This window comes from Corvus hawaiiensis, chromosome 29 (genome assembly GCF_020740725.1).
Source record: "Corvus hawaiiensis isolate bCorHaw1 chromosome 29, bCorHaw1.pri.cur, whole genome shotgun sequence".
Classification (NCBI taxonomy): domain Eukaryota; kingdom Metazoa; phylum Chordata; class Aves; order Passeriformes; family Corvidae; genus Corvus; species Corvus hawaiiensis.
Window position 1 is genome coordinate 3051772 of NC_063241.1, and position 16368 is coordinate 3068139.

A 16368-nucleotide genomic window follows, 5' to 3' on the forward strand; every position below is an offset into this window, starting at 1 on the left:
TTGACAGGAGAACCGACCAGTCAGCGTGCGGAAGAAGGGGATGTTGTCCTTGAGCTGGCCAATGAGAGTGGGAGGAGGGCCGGGTTGATAATGAGTGACAGATCCGGGCACCAATGAGCGGCGGGGGTTGGCTTGGCGGGTTTTTAGGCACTTCAGCCAATGGGAGCGCGAGGAGACGGGACGGCCTTGAGTGACAGCGCTCTCCACCAATGGCATCGCGCGGCAGGAGGACGTGGGCGAGGCATCCCTCAGATGCCTCTGTGAATGACAGCGCTGGCAGCGAATGGGAGGGGGGGGGGTTGGAGCCATTCCGGGACTGGTGTGGGCGGGTTTTGGTGCTGAGGGAGAAATCCCGCGCCCAATGGGAGCCCCCCAGCTGGGAGACGCCGCCATGGACGCTCCCTGAGGCCAATGGCGGCCGGAACCCGCGCTTGAGAAACAGCGCGCCTTGGCCAATGAGAAGCGAGGTGAGGCGGGGGTTTATTGATAGACAGCGCTCTCAGCCAATCAGCAGGAGGTGCAACAACAACCAATAGGAAGCGCCGCCACCCGGGGTGGGCGGGGCCTCTCGGATTGAATGACACCCGCGTTCCCCAATCAACACCCCCGGCGTGGGGCGGGCCCCACTCAGCCAATGGGGAGTGCGGATGGTCGCGATCATCATTGAGTGACAGCTGAGGAGACCAATCGGAATGTTCTTTGCGATGAGTGACGGGAGTGTTAGCCAATAGAGACGCGGGGAGAGGGCGGGAGAGCGCGGCGCGAGCGGCCGGCGGGGCGGGGGGGCCAAGCAGGAAGTGGCGGAGGGGAAGCGGCGCCGCCGAGGGGCCCGAGCGGGACCGGGATCGGGATCGGGAACCGGGATCGGGAACCGCGATCGGGATCGGGATCGGGATCGGGAACCGCGATCGGGAACCGGGAACGGCGGCCGGGAGCGGCCCCCGCGCGCAGCTCCAGGTACCGGGGCCTGAGGGGCGGGAGCGGCCTGAGGGGGTCAAGGCCTGAGGGGGGGCGAGGCCTGGGCGGGAAGCGCGGCCTGAGGGGGGCCCGGGGGGGGAGGGGGGGGGCGGTCACGGCCCCCCAGATCCCGGGAATTTTGTGGGATCGGGGTCATCCCCCCCATCCTGGAATTTTGAAGGGTCACGGTCACCCCCCGCCCCTTCCCAATCCGAAATCCCGGGATTTGGGGCGATCAGGGTCATTGCCCCGTGGGATTTTTTGGGGAGGGGGCAGCCCAAAGCTCCGGTGGCGTTTCCCCCCTTTGGAATCGGCCGTTCCCATCGGGAATTCCCGGAGGAAAAGGGAGCGAGGGGGGATTGGGAGCTCCTGGGAGAATCCAGGGGTTTGGGGGTTGTTATTCCCACCTGGAATTCCTGGGACTGAGCTTTTCTGGGGGAGGATGAAAACGGGTCATCCCCCCCCCCAAAATTCCTTCCTTCGCTCCTTCAGATTTTTTGAGGAGTGGCCGTGGGAATCTGGGAGGGGGGAGGGATTTGGGATCCCTTTGGATCTTCCCAGATCCCTGGAGATCCCCGGGGAGGTTCCCAGGAGCCCCGGGAGTTGCGGAGTGGGGTTTGGGGGTGTGGGAATTCCGTGACTCCGAAGGGTTTTTCGGTGGGAGAACGTGGGAAATGTGGAGTTTTCCAGGCCTGGAATAACTTCCTGAATTTCCAGGGATGTTTGGGAAGGTTCCTGGTGGGATTCCAGGTGGGAAAAGCGGGAATCATCCTGGGTTTGGGGATAAATCCGCCTTGATTTTGTGCTGGGAGAAACCTGGGGGAAACTGGGGATAAGGGAAAATCTGGGAATAGGGAAAAACGAACACCTGGGAATGAAGGGAAAACGGGGAATAGGGAGGATTAACAGGAGATTCCTCCTGGGAATGCCCAGGGAGGCTCCCGAGTGGTTTTAGGAATTCGGGAATTCCCTGATTTCCCTGGTTCTGGTGGGAGGAAAAAGCCTGGGAAGGGCGGAGAGGAAAGGAGAAGGAGGAGGCCCGGGAATGGATCTTTCCCAGGGAATTTTCTCCAGGGTTTTTCCTTCCCAATCCCAGCTTCTCTTCCCCTCCCCATTCCTGGGCCCTGCCCCTGGAAAATCCCGGAATCCCGTGGGAGGCTGGAATTCCCTGCCCACAATTAACTTAATAGCAGGGAATTCCCTGGGAATGTTTGGGAGCGGGGAGGTTTGGGAATGGAGCTGTTCTTCCCTGTTCTTCTGGAATTCTTCCCAGCTGTTCTTCTGGAATTCCCCTGGAATTTTCCCTGAGCTCTTCCAGAGCAGTTGGAGAGGCCTAGAAGTGCCTCAGGATCTCCTGGGATGCCCTGGGATTCCCAGGAATTCCAGATTTCCAGGTTTATCCCATCCCAGTTGGGATTTTCCAGATCTAATCCCTCTTCCTGAAAGAGAATTCCAAGGAATTGGATTTATTTTGGCATCCAGGTCCTATAGAAGCCGTTGGGATGCGCTGGGAGCGAGGGAGGGAATTGCCTGGGGTTTTTTGGGATCCCATGGAGCAGCTTTTCCGTTTCTATTCCTGGAATTTCAGTGGGATTCCCTGGCTGGCTAAAGGGATTTTGGGTTGGGAAAACCCCCTGGAAAACTGGGAATGATTGGGTTGGGATGAGGGGCTTGGGATGGGGAATTTGGGATTGGGATGGGGAGTTTGGGCTCAGGGTGGGTGCCTTGGCATCCTGAATCTTTGGGAAGACCCCAGAATTCCATGGAATCCCTGCCCAGACCCACGCAGCCCTGGCGGGAATCCCGAGAAAAACAGGAATCCCAAACCCTCCCAGCTCCTGCCGGGCTGGAAAATTCCCTTTCCCGTTGGAGTTGTCGGGATCCCGGGATCGGGGCCAGCCCCGGGTGGTGCCGGCGGCTCCGGGGCCGGCAGATGGCCGGGAATTAATTCCCTGCAAACGCCGGGAATTTAATCCCCCACGGCTCCCTCGGGAGGCGGCAGCTGCACCGGGAGGGGGCGGGATCGGGGATTTGGGGTTAGGATGGGAGCCTGGCATCGGGGTGGGAGCTTGGGATCGGGACAGGGAATTTGGGATTAGGACTTCAGGATCAGGATGGGGATCAGGGCTATGGGATCGGGATGGGAGTTTGGGATCAGGATGGGAGCTTGGGATCGGGATGGGAGTTTGGGATCAGGATGGGAGTTTGGGATCAGGATGGGGAGTTTGGGATCAGGATGGGAGTTTGGGATCGGGATGGGGAGTTTGGGATCGGGATGGGAGTTTGGGATCGGTTTGGAAGCCGGGATTTGCCACCGGTGGATTTTTGGGATAGCCCCTCCCTGTTTTTCTGCTCGTGGCTCTCCTGCTTTTCCCGCTTCCTTTTCCATAGGAAATTGAGCCGGGAAAGGTTTTCCAAGCCCTGCTCCTGATCCCAAACAGCTCCCTCGGGATTTTCCAGGCCTGGATGTGTTCATTCCCAAAAAAAGCTGTCTGTTCCCCTCAGGAAGGGATCCCAAACCCTGGGAAGGGATCCCAAACCTTTGGGATTCATGGGAAGAAGGGATTGGGGTGAGGAAATCCCAGATCCATCCTGGACATTCCCGTGGATTTGGATGTGAATGGGACAGGACAGTGAGAAATCCCTGGAGAACAATTCCCAGCTTTTCCAAAGGATTATTCCCTACCTGGCACCCCGTGGGGAGGATTTTCATGGGCTAAAAGGGCAGGAAAAAGGGGATTTGGGAAGGAAAAGGCACATTCCAGAGGGAAAATGAATGGAATTCCACCTGCTCGGGGTTTTCCGGGAGCCTCTGGATGTGGGGTGGGCCGGAGCAGTTTGGGATTGGGATTCTTCCCACAGAACCGGCGGCTTTTTCCCCTCACATCCCGGGGGATTGGCTGGGAGGTTGCCCTTGGGAAGGGGGCTTGGAAAATCTTGGAAAAGAGGATTGGGAACCCCAGGAAAAGGGGATTGGGAACCCCGGTTGGGCTCCTTAAATCCCGTTGTTCTTCCTGGGGAAAACGAGCTTTGGAGCAGGGATCGCTTCCCAAATAACCCGGATTTGGGGCTGGAATTGGGGTTGGATCCGTGGCTCTCTCCCCTTTCTCCCGTTTTTCCAAGCTGGAAAACCATGGGATCAAACCCCTTTTCCCTCTCCCCCTCCGGAAAGGAGCTTTTTCCCTAAAAAACCAAACCCTTGGAGCTTCCAGGCCCGCTGGAAGTGCCGGAATTCCGGGGGTTAACAAGGAATTGTTGTCCCTGGGATGTGACGGATCCCGGGCTCAGCTCCAGGTCGGGAACAGGGCCTGGATTGAGCCGGGATGGGGCCGGAGCCGGGATGGGGCCGGATCCAGAGGCTTTCCCGGCTGCTCCGGGGCTGGGCTGGGCTGGGGATCTTTGGGATAAGAGGGGGATCTTTGGGATAAGAGGGGGATCTTTGGGATGGGAAGGGGATCCTGATGGAAACCAGGCAGGGACTGCTTTGGAGCACAGAACATCTCCTGGGAATCTTCCTCCTTTTCCCAGCGGGAATTCCCTTCTCCAGTCCCTCCCCTTCCCCCTTTTCCAGCCCTTTATTCCCAAACCAAATCCCTGCTGCTTTCCCAGCACAAATCCTTTTTTTTTTTTTCCCCTTGGAGCTGCTTCCCCTTTGGATTTGGGGGAGATTCCAGAGCCGGGATCCAGGGGGGGCTCTGGAATGTGGCCCCGGAGCCGCTGATTCCCGGTGATCCCGTGGATCCCGAGCAGATCCCGAGCGGATCCCCTTGGCCTGACCTCCGGGGAGTTAAAGATAAACCCAGACTAAGCTCCGGCTTAAGCTCCCGGCGGGAAAACCTCCGGAGTTTTCCCATTCCTGAGCCTGGATCCGGCGGAAAAAGGGAGCAAAACCCCCCCAGGAGCAGCTCTGAGGGGGATCCCGATCCTGGTTTGTGCTGGGACAGGGAAAAGGTCGGGAATTCTCGCCTGCCCCCGGGGCAGGGTTTGACAGGAGCTGCAGTTCCTGGTTTTCCATCCCTTTTTTCCACATCCCGGATATCCCAGGCCTCTCATCCCACGGGATGGACTCCATCAAAACAACCCAGGAGACGTTCCCTGATCCCGATGGATCCGGGATCTCTGTCCACAAATTTGGGATTGGGGCCGGATCCAGTTCCATGGGACTGGTGGGAAACACCTGGTTTTGGGTGGAAAAACCGGGAAAAGTGGAATTTCCTCTTCCCAGGGGTTGTTTTTCCAAAGCCTCTGGATTCTCGTTGTCCTCACCTCAAATCCCAAAATCCCCGTTTCCAGAATCTTCCCTAAAAGAGGGGATTTTGGGAATGGGAATAGAATGGGGAAGGGAAACGGAAAACGAATGGAATGGGATAGAAATAAAATGGAATGGGAATGGGATGGGATGGAATGGGATGGGATGGGATGGGATGGGAACGGAAAACGAATGGAATGGGATAGAAATAAAATGGAATGGGAATGGGATGGGATGGGATGGGATGGGATGAGATGGGATGGGAACGGAAAACGAATGGAATGGGATAGAAATAAAATGGAATGGGAATGGGATGGGATGGGATGGGATGGGATGGGATGGGAATGGGAACGGAAAATGAATGGAATGGGATAGAAATAAAATGGAATGGGAATGGGATGGGGTGGGAATGGGATGGGATGGATTGGGATGGGATGGGGTGGGAATGGAATAGAATGAGAATAGGATTAGGATGGGAAGGGGTGGGAATGGGATGGGAATGGAAGGGAAGAGGCTGAGGAACTTGAGGATTTGCTGGGGTTCCGAGGGAGGGGAAGCCCCGAATTCCCAGAGCTGCTTTCCCGTTCCCCCCCAGCCCCCCCCGCTGCCAGCCATGGGGGACATGAAAACCCCGGATTTCGACGACCTCCTGGCCGCCTTCGACATCCCCGACATCGACGCCAACGAGGCCATCCACTCGCACCACGAGGAGCCCGAGCCCCACGGCAAAGCCCTCCCGGGGGAGCCGGGAGCCGCCGCCCCGGAGCACGTCCTGCCCCACCCCGACATCTCGGCCGTCAGCGTCATCGTCAAGAACACCGTGTGCCCGGAGCAGCTGGAAAACCTGGAATCCCGCGGCAAGGATGGACACGGGATGGCCCCGAGGCTCCTCCAGAACGGCTTCGGAGCCGCTGACGTTCCCAGATCCCCGAGTTCCCGCGGGGTGGAGGCGGCGTCCAACGGGGAGTGCTGGGGGAAGGAGAAGAACGCCAAAGCTTTGGATTTGTTCTCCCATTTCAGCCCCGATCCCAACGAGGACGGCGCCAATTTGATCGACAGGTCCCGGGAATGCAAAGCCAAGGAGAAATCCCTGGCTGTGCCCTCGCTGGCCCCGTCCCCCACCCCGTCCTTGGACTGCAAGGAGCCCTTGGGAGAAGCCGCAGAGAGCTTGGATCCGGCTTTTCCGCCGCCGTTCCGGGCGGGAGCGGCCGCCGACGGAGCCCATCCCATTCCCTGCATCAAAAAGGAGGAATCGGACTCGGAAGAGACGACGCCGCGGAGCTCCAGTCCCAAGGGATTGGCCGTGAGCCTCGGGGACAGCCCCCTGGAGCACCTGAAATCCGTCACCGTCCGCTATTCCGCGGAGGATTCTCCCGTGGCCGCGTGGCCGGGATCGGATCCGGCGCTGGACGGGAGCGCCGGGAACGCGGCCGAGCTCAAACACTCCCCGGGGAGCCCTCGGGAATCCTTCTCCTCTCCGGGGATCCACATCCCCAGTTCTCCCAAACAGCTGGAGAGCCTCTCCTTGAAGGAGGAGCAGGAAATGCTGGACAGGTCCATGGGAAGCCCCCCGAGCGTTTCCAGCGGCGAGGAGGAGGAGGAGGAGGAGGAGGAGGAGGAGGAGGAGGAGGAGGAGAGCACCAATTCCCCGTCCTCCAATTCCTCGCGGCCGCTCAAAGTCCGCATCAAGACCATCAAAACCTCCTGCGGCAGCATCACCAGGACGGTCACCAGGGTGTCCTCGGACTCGGAGCCGGCCTCCACCAAGCAGAATTCCCAGGAAAGCCTGGAGTGTCCCGGCGGGATCGCCGCGGAGGCAGCCAAGGACAAGACGGAGCTTCCCAGCCCTTTGAAAACGGCGGAAGGGCCGAAGATCGTCAGCGTGCAGCTGGGGAACGGCGCGAAGCTGAAGGGGACGGTGCTGCCCGTGGCCACCATCCAGAGCGCCAGCAGCGCCATGCTCATCGCCGCCAGCGTGGCCCAGCAGAAATCCGTGGTTCTCCCGGGAAAACCCGGAAAATCCGTGGCCAAGAACATCCTGAACTTGGTGCCGCAGCCCCTTCCCAAGGGGGACGGCCGGAGCAACGGGAGCGCGGCCGCCCAGAGCGCCAAGGCCAACGGCGGCGCGGCGCTGCCCAAAGCGGCGCCGAGCGTGGCCGGCACCGTCATCTCCCGCTCGCAGTCCAGCCTGGTGGAGGCCTTCAACAAAATCCTCAACAGCAAGAACCTGCTGCCCACCTACAAACCCAACCTGAGCCCCCCGGCCGAGGCCAGCCTGGCGCTGCCGCCCTTCGGCTACCGCTGCCTGGAGTGCGGCGACGCCTTCGCGCTGGAGAAGAGCCTGGCGCGGCACTACGACCGGCGCAGCATGCGCATCGAGGTCACCTGCAACCACTGCGCCAAGCGCCTGGTGTTCTTCAACAAGTGCAGCCTGCTGCTGCACGCCCGCGAGCACAAGGACAAGGGGCTGGTCATGCAGTGCTCGCACCTGGTCATGCGGCCCATCGCCCTGGAGCAGATGATCGGCCAGCCCGACATCACCCCCCTGGTGTCGCTGGCGTTCCCGGCGGGAAAGGTGGCGCAGGACGCCGGGAACGGCGCCCAGGAGCTGCCGGTGCTGCCGCTGGGCTCGGAGCAGAGCAGCTACAGCTGCTTCCGGTGCCTCGAGTGCAAGGAGCAGTGCAAGGACAAGGCCGGGCTGGCGGCGCATTTCCAGCAGGTCGGGGTGGCCACCAGCAGCAGCAGCACGGTGAGGGCACGGGGCAGGGCTGGGAACGGGCTGGGAGAACGGGGAGGTGCTGGGAGAAGGTGGGACATGGTGGGAAGGGGCTGGGAGAGGATGGGAGAGCAGTGAGAGCATCCATCCATCCGTGGATCCATCCCACCCTATCCCACCCCATCCCACCCCATCCCATCCCATCCCATCCCACCCCATCCCACCCCATCCCACCCCATCCCACCCCATCCCATCCCATCCCACCCCATCCCATCCCATCCCATCCCATCCCATCCCATCCCACCCCATCCCATCCCATCCCATCCCATCCCATCCCATCCCAGCTCCATCCCATCCCACACCATCCCATCCCATCCCATCCCACCCCATCCCACCCCATCCCACCCCATCCCACCCCATCCCATCCCATCCCATCCCATCCCATCCCATCCCATCCCATCCCAGCTCCATCCCATCCCACACCATCCCATCCCATCCCATCCCACCCTATCCCACCCCACCCCATCCCATCCCACCCCATCCCATCCCACCCCATCCCACCCCATCCCATCCCACCCCACCCCATCCCATCCCACCCCATCCCATCCCATCCCACCCCATCCCATCCCATCCCATCCCACCCCATCCCACCCCATCCCACCCCACCCCATCCCACACCATCCCACACCATCCCACCCCACCCCACCCCATCCCATCCCACCCCATCCCATCCCACCCCATCCCACACCATCCCACCCCACCCCATCCCATCCCACCCCATCCCATCCCACACCATCCCACACCATCCCACCCCATCCCATCCCATCCCATCCCATCCCATCCCATCCCACCCCATCCCATCCCATCCCATCCCATCCCACCCCATCCCATCCCATCCCATCCCATCCCACCCCACCCCATCCCATCCCACCCCACCCCACCCCATCCCATCCCACCCCATCCCACCCCATCCCATCCCACCCCACCCCATCCCATCCCATCCCACCCCACCCCACCCCATCCCATCCCACCCCATCCCACCCCATCCCATCCCATCCCACCCCATCCCATCCCACCCCACCCCATCCCATCCCATCCCACCCCACCCCACCCCATCCCATCCCACCCCATCCCACCCCATCCCACCCCATCCCACCCCATCCCATCCCATCCCACCCCATCCCATCCCACCCCATCCCACCCCATCCCACCCCATCCCACCCCATCCCACCCCATCCCATCCCATCCCACACCATCCCACACCATCCCATCCCATCCCATCCCATCCCACCCCATCCCATCCCATCCCATCCCATCCCACCCCATCCCATCCCATCCCATCCCATCCCATCCCACCCCATCCCATCCCATCCCACCCCATCCCACCCCATCCCACACCATCCCATCTCATCCCATCCCACCCCATCCCACCCCATCCCATCCCATCCCACACCATCCCATCCCATCCCATCCCATCCCATCCCACCCCATCCCATCCCATCCCATCCCATCCCACCCCATCCCACCCCATCCCACACCATCCCATCCCACCCCATCCCACCCCATCCCACACCATCCCATCCCACCCCATCCCACCCCACCCCATCCCTCCCTCCATCCACCACCCGCCTTCCCTGAGAGTTTTCCACGGAGGAGCTGCGGCCTCCTGGGCCGATCCAGGGCCGCGTCCCAGAGGGACCGAGCGCATCCCGAGCCGCGTTATCCCGCCGGGATCAGCGGGACGGAGCCCGGACCCCCCTGAGGCGCCGCTGGGCCGCTCGGGGCCGGCGCTCCCGGCGTTCCGTGGGCGAATCCCGGTTTTGCAGGTGTGCTCGGCGTGCCCCATGATCCTGCCCAACCGCTGCAGCTTCGGCGCGCACCAGCGCATGCACCGCAGCCGCCCGCCCCACGTGTGCCCCGAGTGCGGCGGCAACTTCCTGCTGGCCAACTTCGAGGCGCACCTCAAGGACTCCTGCCTGCACTTCTCCCGCAGGGTGGGATACAGGTACGGAGCGCCGGGAATGCCGGGGGAGGCGCTGCTGGGGGCGTTGTCCGTGGAAAGGTTCGGAAATGGATACGTTGGCCACGGAAGCGTCCCATGGATGTGGCCTTGGGAGTGCTGTGGGAATGATCCCAGAGGGCTTTTCCAGCCCAAACAATTCCCGGATTCCGGGATTGTAAAGGGAAACCCCTGGATGTGGCCTTGGGAGTGCTGGGGGAATGGTTGGATTTGGTGATCCTAGAGAGCTTTTCCAGCCTAAACAGGAACGGAGTGGGATCCTGATCCCTGCTGGAATTTTCCCAGACCTTTTTGGGATCCTGGTTTTTCTGCTGGGAATTTTCCCAGAGTCCAGAGTTTGTTTGGATCCCGGTGTTGGAATTTTCCCAGAACTTGCTGGGATCCTGGTCCCTGATAGGAATTTTCCAAGAATCCAACACTGATTTGGATCCTGATCCCTGCTGCAATTCCCCAGGTGTCCCAGCTGCTCCGTGGTGTTCGGCGGCGTCAATTCCATCAAATCCCACATCCAGAGTTCCCACTGCGAGGTTTTCCATAAATGTCCCATCTGCCCCATGGCTTTCAAGTCCGCCCCGAGCGCCCACGCCCACGTCTACACGCAGCACCCGGGCTTCAGCAACCAGCAGTCCAAGTGAGTATTCCCGGGGAAGGAATTCCCATGGATCGCTCCCAGGATCCGAGGGAACGGCCTCAGGCTCATCCCAGAGAGGCTGCGATGGGATTTTTGGGAATGCTTTGACGTGGCAAGCGTGGGGGGTGGTGGTGGTGGTGGTGGAGCTGGCTGGAAAATCTGGGAATGTGGTGCTTGGGAATGGTGGGAGTGCTGATCCCAGAGGGCTTTTCCAGCCTGAGCGATTCCAGGATTGGGAGAGCTGGGAATGCAGCCTCAGACATTCCGTGGTGGGCAGGGCCTCCTCCGTGCGTGGGATGAGCTCAGTCCCCACCTTCCCTTTCCCTCCTTTTCCCTCCCTTTCCCTCCTTTTCCCTCATTTCCTCTCTCCCTTTCCCCTCCCTTTTTTCTCCGTTTTTTCCATTTTTTCTCTCTTTTTTCCTTCCCTTCCCCTCTTTTTCCTTCCCTTTTTCCTTCTATGTTTTCCCTTCCCCCTTCCTTTTCTCTCCCTCTTCCCTACTTTTCCCCTCCCTTTTCCCTCTTTTTTCCCCCCTCTTTTTCCCCTCCCTCTTCCCCCCTTCCCTCCCCCCTCTTTTCCCATCCCTTTCCCATCCCTTCTCCCCCTTCCCGTGCCGAATCCCGGCGTTTCTGTTTCCCAGGATGATCTACAAGTGCGCCATGTGTGACACGGTGTTCACGCACAAGCCGCTGCTCTCGTCGCACTTCGACCAGCACCTGCTGCCGCAGCGCGTCAGCGTCTTCCGCTGCCCGCAGTGCCCGCTGCTCTTCGCCCAGAAGCGCACCATGCTCGAGCACCTCAAGGTCAGCCGGGATTCCGGCCGGGAATGATGGAATTCCAGCCAGGAATGATGGAATTTCCACCCTGGGAGTGTCCCCGGGTGGGGAGTGCAGGGAAATGGGAGCCCCGGCCGGGGCTGGGTGGGGTTTGAGGCTGTTCCACCTCGAACCCTCCTGGGGCTCCCCGCGCTGGCTCAGAGGGGAATTTCGGGATAAATCCCAGATCCTGGCCCAGGTTATCCCCATCCCTGGAGCCACCCGGAACAGCGGGAATGTCCCTGCCCTTGGTCTGGCTGATCCCTCCCGTTCCCTGCTGACCCACAGCCGGACAGAATTCCCTCCTCCAGCAAAATTCCCACCCCCAAATCCCGCATTTTCCCTTCCCAGAACACCCACCAGCCCCAGAAATCCAAGGAAGACACTTCCAAGAAATCCCCGGCGCTGCTGACGCCGAAGCCGGAGCCTCTGGAGACTCCGGTGTCCAAGATCTCCGAGGAATCCTCGTCCTCCACGGAGGAGGACGAGCCCCCGAGCTCCCCGGAGCTGCGGAAAACCAAACGGAGCCGATTCCAGCGGAAATCTGGGAATAAATCCAAGGGCAGCGGGTGGACGTGCGGCGTCTGCCACTCCTGGTTCCCCGAGCGCGACGAGTACGTGTCCCACATGAAGAAGGAGCACGGGAAGGTGAGGATTTGGGAATGGGAATGGGAATTTCCTGGCATTCCCGGGAGAAAATCCATCAGGATTGAGATTCTTGGGATGATTCCCGCCTGGATGACTCCCAGGCGGGAGCGGGGATTTGAGGGAGAACCAAATTCCCACCTGGAGCTGGAGCGGGAATCGTGGCTCTCGGATCCTCCTGGATCCTCGTGGATCCCTCCCGGATCCCGGACACGGATTTTTCCCGGCAGTCCGTGAAGAAATTCCCGTGCCACCTGTGCGAGCGCTCCTTCTGCTCCGCCCCGAGCCTCCGCAGGCACGTCCGGGTCAACCACGAGGGCATCAAACGCGTCTATCCCTGCAGGTACCGGCGCTTTCCCGGGATTTCAGGGCTGGAAAACGGAGTTGGCGGGGCTTGGGGAAAAAAGTGGGGGGATGAAGCTGCAGGGGATGGGGGTTGGGATATCTGGGAGTTGGGAGGGATTTGGGGAGGATTCCAGGGGCTTTGTCGATGCCTGGTTGGGGTTGGGGATTCCAGAGGCAGAATTCCTGGGAAAAGCAGGACTTGGAGGGTGGCTCATCCCTTCCTGCCGTGCCCCTGATTGGATCTCTGGGAATTGGGAGGGACTGGGAAGGATTGCAGGGTTTGATACCAGCCGGGATGGGCCGGGTTGGGGGTGGGGGTTCCAGAGGCAGAATTCCCGGGAAGAGCCGGCTGCTCCCTGGCCGTTTGCCGCAGGTACTGCACGGAGGGGAAGAGGACGTTCAGCAGCCGCCTGATCCTGGAGAAGCACATCCAGGTGCGGCACGGGATCAAAGTCACCGACCCCGCCAAGAGCCAGGAGGTCGTCATCGCCCGCCTCGGCTCCGGGCCCGCCCAGGTGGGGATGCCGTGGGATCCTCCGGCATTTCCCGGGATTTCCCGGGAATTTCGGCGGTTTGGGGTGGGATTGGGGGTGTCTCATCCCGGAATTCCTGCTGGGAGCGGCCTCAGTTCCTGAGGGCTTGTCCAACCCCAACTCCCAGAGGCAGAACTCCCCCTTTTCCAGGCGCTGCCAGCTACAAATTCCCTGGGATTTCCTGGGAATTTGGGGGGTTTGGGGCCGGATTGGAAACTCCTCATCCCGGAATTCCTGCTGGGAGCCGCCCCCAATTCCCAAGGCGTTTTCCACCCACAACTCCCATCCCCAACCTTAATCCAAAGCCCTGAAATTCCCAGCTTTGCCCTTCTCCCAGGGGTCCGGCCGCAAGCGGAAGCTCTCCTCGGACGACTCGTGCAGCGAGGAGCCCGACAGCACCACCCCCCCTTCCAAGAACCCCAAAGGCGGCGGGAAGGCCCCGTTCCGCTGCCGCAAGTGCGGATTCCTGGCGGGAAGCCGGGCGGAATTCCAAGCCCACATCCCGCAGCACCGCACGGACGGGAGTTCCCAGCAGTGCCGGGAATGCGGCCTCTGCTTCACGTCCCAGATTTCCCTCAACCGCCACCGCTTCATCTCCCACAAAAAGAAGAAGGGAGCGGCCGATCCCGAGGATTCGGGAAGCGCTTCCCAAGGCGGCGGGAACGGGAATTCCGGAGCCGGCGCGGACGGATCCGAGGGAAAGTTGGAATGCAAAGTTTGCGGGAGAGGCTTCGAGAGCCAGCTCAGCCTCAAGACGCATTTCCGGACCCACGGGATGGCCTTCATCCGCGCCCGGCAGAGCGAGGAGAACTGAGATTCCCGGGAATCCTGGAATCCTGGAATTCCGGGATCAGCCCCGAGGAGAACTGAGCGTTCCTGGGAATCCTGGCACTTCCGGACCCACGGGATGGCCTTCAGCCGCGCCCGGCAGAGCGAGGAGAACTGAGATTCCCGGGAATCCTGGAATTCCTGGAATTCCGGGATCGGCCCCGAGGACAACTGAGCGTTCCCAGGAATTGCGGTGTTCCCAGATTCCCGGGATCCCCCCAGAACCAGCCCCGAGCGTGGGAATCTCGGCATTCCCAGAACTCCGGGGTGGCCTTCATCCGCGCCCGGCAGAGCGCCGAGGAGAACCGAGCGCTCCCAGGAATCTCTGCGTTCCCGGAATTCCAGGATCGGCCCTGCAGACAGCGGAGCGTTCCCGGGAACTTCAGCATTCCCAGAATTCCGGGATCAGCCCTGGGAATCTGCTCCGAGCCGGGAATTGGCGCCGTGTACATAAAACCTCCCCGAGCCCTTCCCGGTGTCCGAGGGAAAGATGGGATTGGGATTGGGATTGGGACTGGGATGGTCCCAGGCCCTGCTGGGATTGGGGTCCAGGCTGGGAGGATCCCAAATCCGGCCGGGATTCCCCCGGGAATGTTGGATTTTGGGGGGATTTGGGATTCCCTGTCGCTGTTCTGGGACCCGCCGGGTGCTTCCCAGGAATTCCCGGAGCCGGACGGGACCAGGGAAGCTTTTCCAGCAAAATCCACCTTTTTTGTTGGCTTTTCTTTGTTTTTCCTGGAATTCTTTTCCTGTTTGGGAATGTTTCTGGTGAGTTTTGTTGGGAAGAAGCCGATTCCAAACTCCTGGAATTTCTGGAGGTCCCTGGGCAGGAAACTCGGACACGCGGCCGGACATTCCCGAGGGAGCAGGAGGAGGAAAAGAGCAGGAAAAAAGCTGGAAAAGAGGAGCAAAAAAGGAGGAAAAAAGGAGATTTTTTCCTTTGGCAAAGGAGTAACGATCCCAGAAAAGCCAGGATTGGGAAGGGATCCCCCAAATCCCAGGCAGGACCCTTTTCCTGAAGGAAAAGCGGGAAAGGCGCTCCCAAATCCCAGACTGAGGGAGAGGTTTGGGGCCTTTTCCGGGCCTTTTCCAGCTGCTCCTCTCCCTCGGGACCAGGGACCTTTCCTGCTTCAAATCTCCAAAAAAACCCTCTGGAAAAGCCCCTTCGGACTCGTCCCTCCTGGAATTCCTGGAATTCCCTGTGAATAACTTCTCCCTTTCCCTGTACAGTTGTATCATACACTAAAATCCACAAATTCCAACAACTGCTGTGCTCATTTCGGGATTTGGTTCGGTTTTCCAAGGTTTTTTTCCCGTGTTTTTGCGTTTTTCTGGATGGAGGAGCTGCTTTGGGTTTGATTTCTTTCGTTTTTGGCTTTTTTTCCCCCGTTTTTTTTACTTTTTCCAAGCAGGAATTTGGGGAATCCTCTCTCCCCTTTTCCCTGCGGGTGAATGGATGGGAAAAGGGTGGAAACAAAACTGGGAAAAATCAGGTGGAATCGGCCATTCCCAAATCCCCCGGGCCGGGTGTAAATTCTGTTGGAAAATAGAGAAGAAATTAAAGTTTCTATGAGTTTTAGAGGGGAAAAAAATTCCCAAAAAAACCTATGGAAAAATGGCTTTGGACCCTTCGGTTTTCCAGCATTTCAGTGCCTTGAGCTGGATTTGGGTTGGAGGGAGGGAGGGGATGGAATTTTGGGAATGTGTCCCTGGAATTTCGGGGCTGCATCCCTGGAATTTTGGGAATGTGTCCCCCCGGGATTCGGGGAATTGCTCCATGGAAAGCCGCGGGCGCTGGAGGCTCTCAGGAATTCTTTATTCTGTAGGAACTGACTCCATTAAACTCCAGTGGTTTCACCCCTGCTGTGCCCTGGCTTCGCTTTTCCCTGGATTTCGCTTTTCCCAGGAAAAGCTCCTGGGAGTGGGAAGGGGGAGGGGAGAAGGGGGGGTTGGGGTGGCTCCCACTTACCCCAAAGTTTGGTCCTGCCCCCCAAAAAAGGGGCTTGGGAAGGGCCGGGGTCCCCTCCCTGTCCCCTCCCGCTGTCCCCACGCCCCCCCCCAGGGGTTTAAAACGGGAATTTGGGGGGTTTTTAATGCTAAAAATTAAAGGATGAAAAACTGGGGACACGGGGGGGTCCCGGGGACACTCCCAGTGCTGCCCCTGCCCGGCCGGGCCCGGGACGGGGAAATTCCAGGATTTGCCTTCCCTGGGAAGCTCCGGATCCTTCCTGATTCGGGATTTGGGATCGGGGCAAAGCCCCCCCGACCCCCCCCGTGTCCATCCCGATCCCGGCCCGACATTCCCGGCCGGAATTACCGGAGAAAGGCGGGGGGAGCAGCCCCAGCCCCGAATTCCTGGAATTGCAGGAACCCCACCGGGAATTCCCACCTGGAATTCCCCACCTGGCTGGAATCCCAGCCGGAATCCCACTGGGAATCTCACCTGGAATCTCTCACCTGGAGGGAATCCCACCCAAATTCCCAGCTGGAATCTCACCTGGAATTCCCACCGGGCGTCCCCGGGTGCTCAGGAGGGCAGCAGGGACTGCGAGTGACCACGCGGGGCCGGGAATTCCAGCAATTCCAGGATTTGGGGATTCCCACCCTTCAGGAGACACCCACGGGCGGGGC

At 60.3% G+C, this 16368-nt stretch overlaps 1 protein-coding gene across 3 annotated transcripts; it reads left to right on the plus strand.

Moving 5' to 3' along the window:
• Positions 1-402: 402 nt before the first annotated feature.
• ZNF687 (zinc finger protein 687) lies at positions 403-15594 on the plus strand. Of its 3 annotated transcripts, none has more exons than XM_048288685.1 (9): positions 403-467; positions 5802-7955; positions 9749-9927; positions 10397-10573; positions 11212-11374; positions 11738-12034; positions 12262-12374; positions 12750-12891; positions 13247-15594. In XM_048288685.1, the coding sequence occupies exons 1-9, from the start codon at positions 456-458 to the stop codon at positions 13721-13723; spliced, it is 3714 nt and encodes a 1237-aa protein (XP_048144642.1). In that variant the 5' UTR covers positions 403-455; the 3' UTR covers positions 13724-15594. The 3 variants fall into 3 exon arrangements, with proteins under 3 accessions (XP_048144642.1, XP_048144643.1, XP_048144644.1); XM_048288686.1 differs by lacking the exon at positions 403-467 and adding an exon at positions 796-957; XM_048288687.1 differs by lacking the exon at positions 403-467 and adding an exon at positions 3188-3527.
• The last annotated feature ends 774 nt before the right edge of the window (positions 15595-16368 follow it).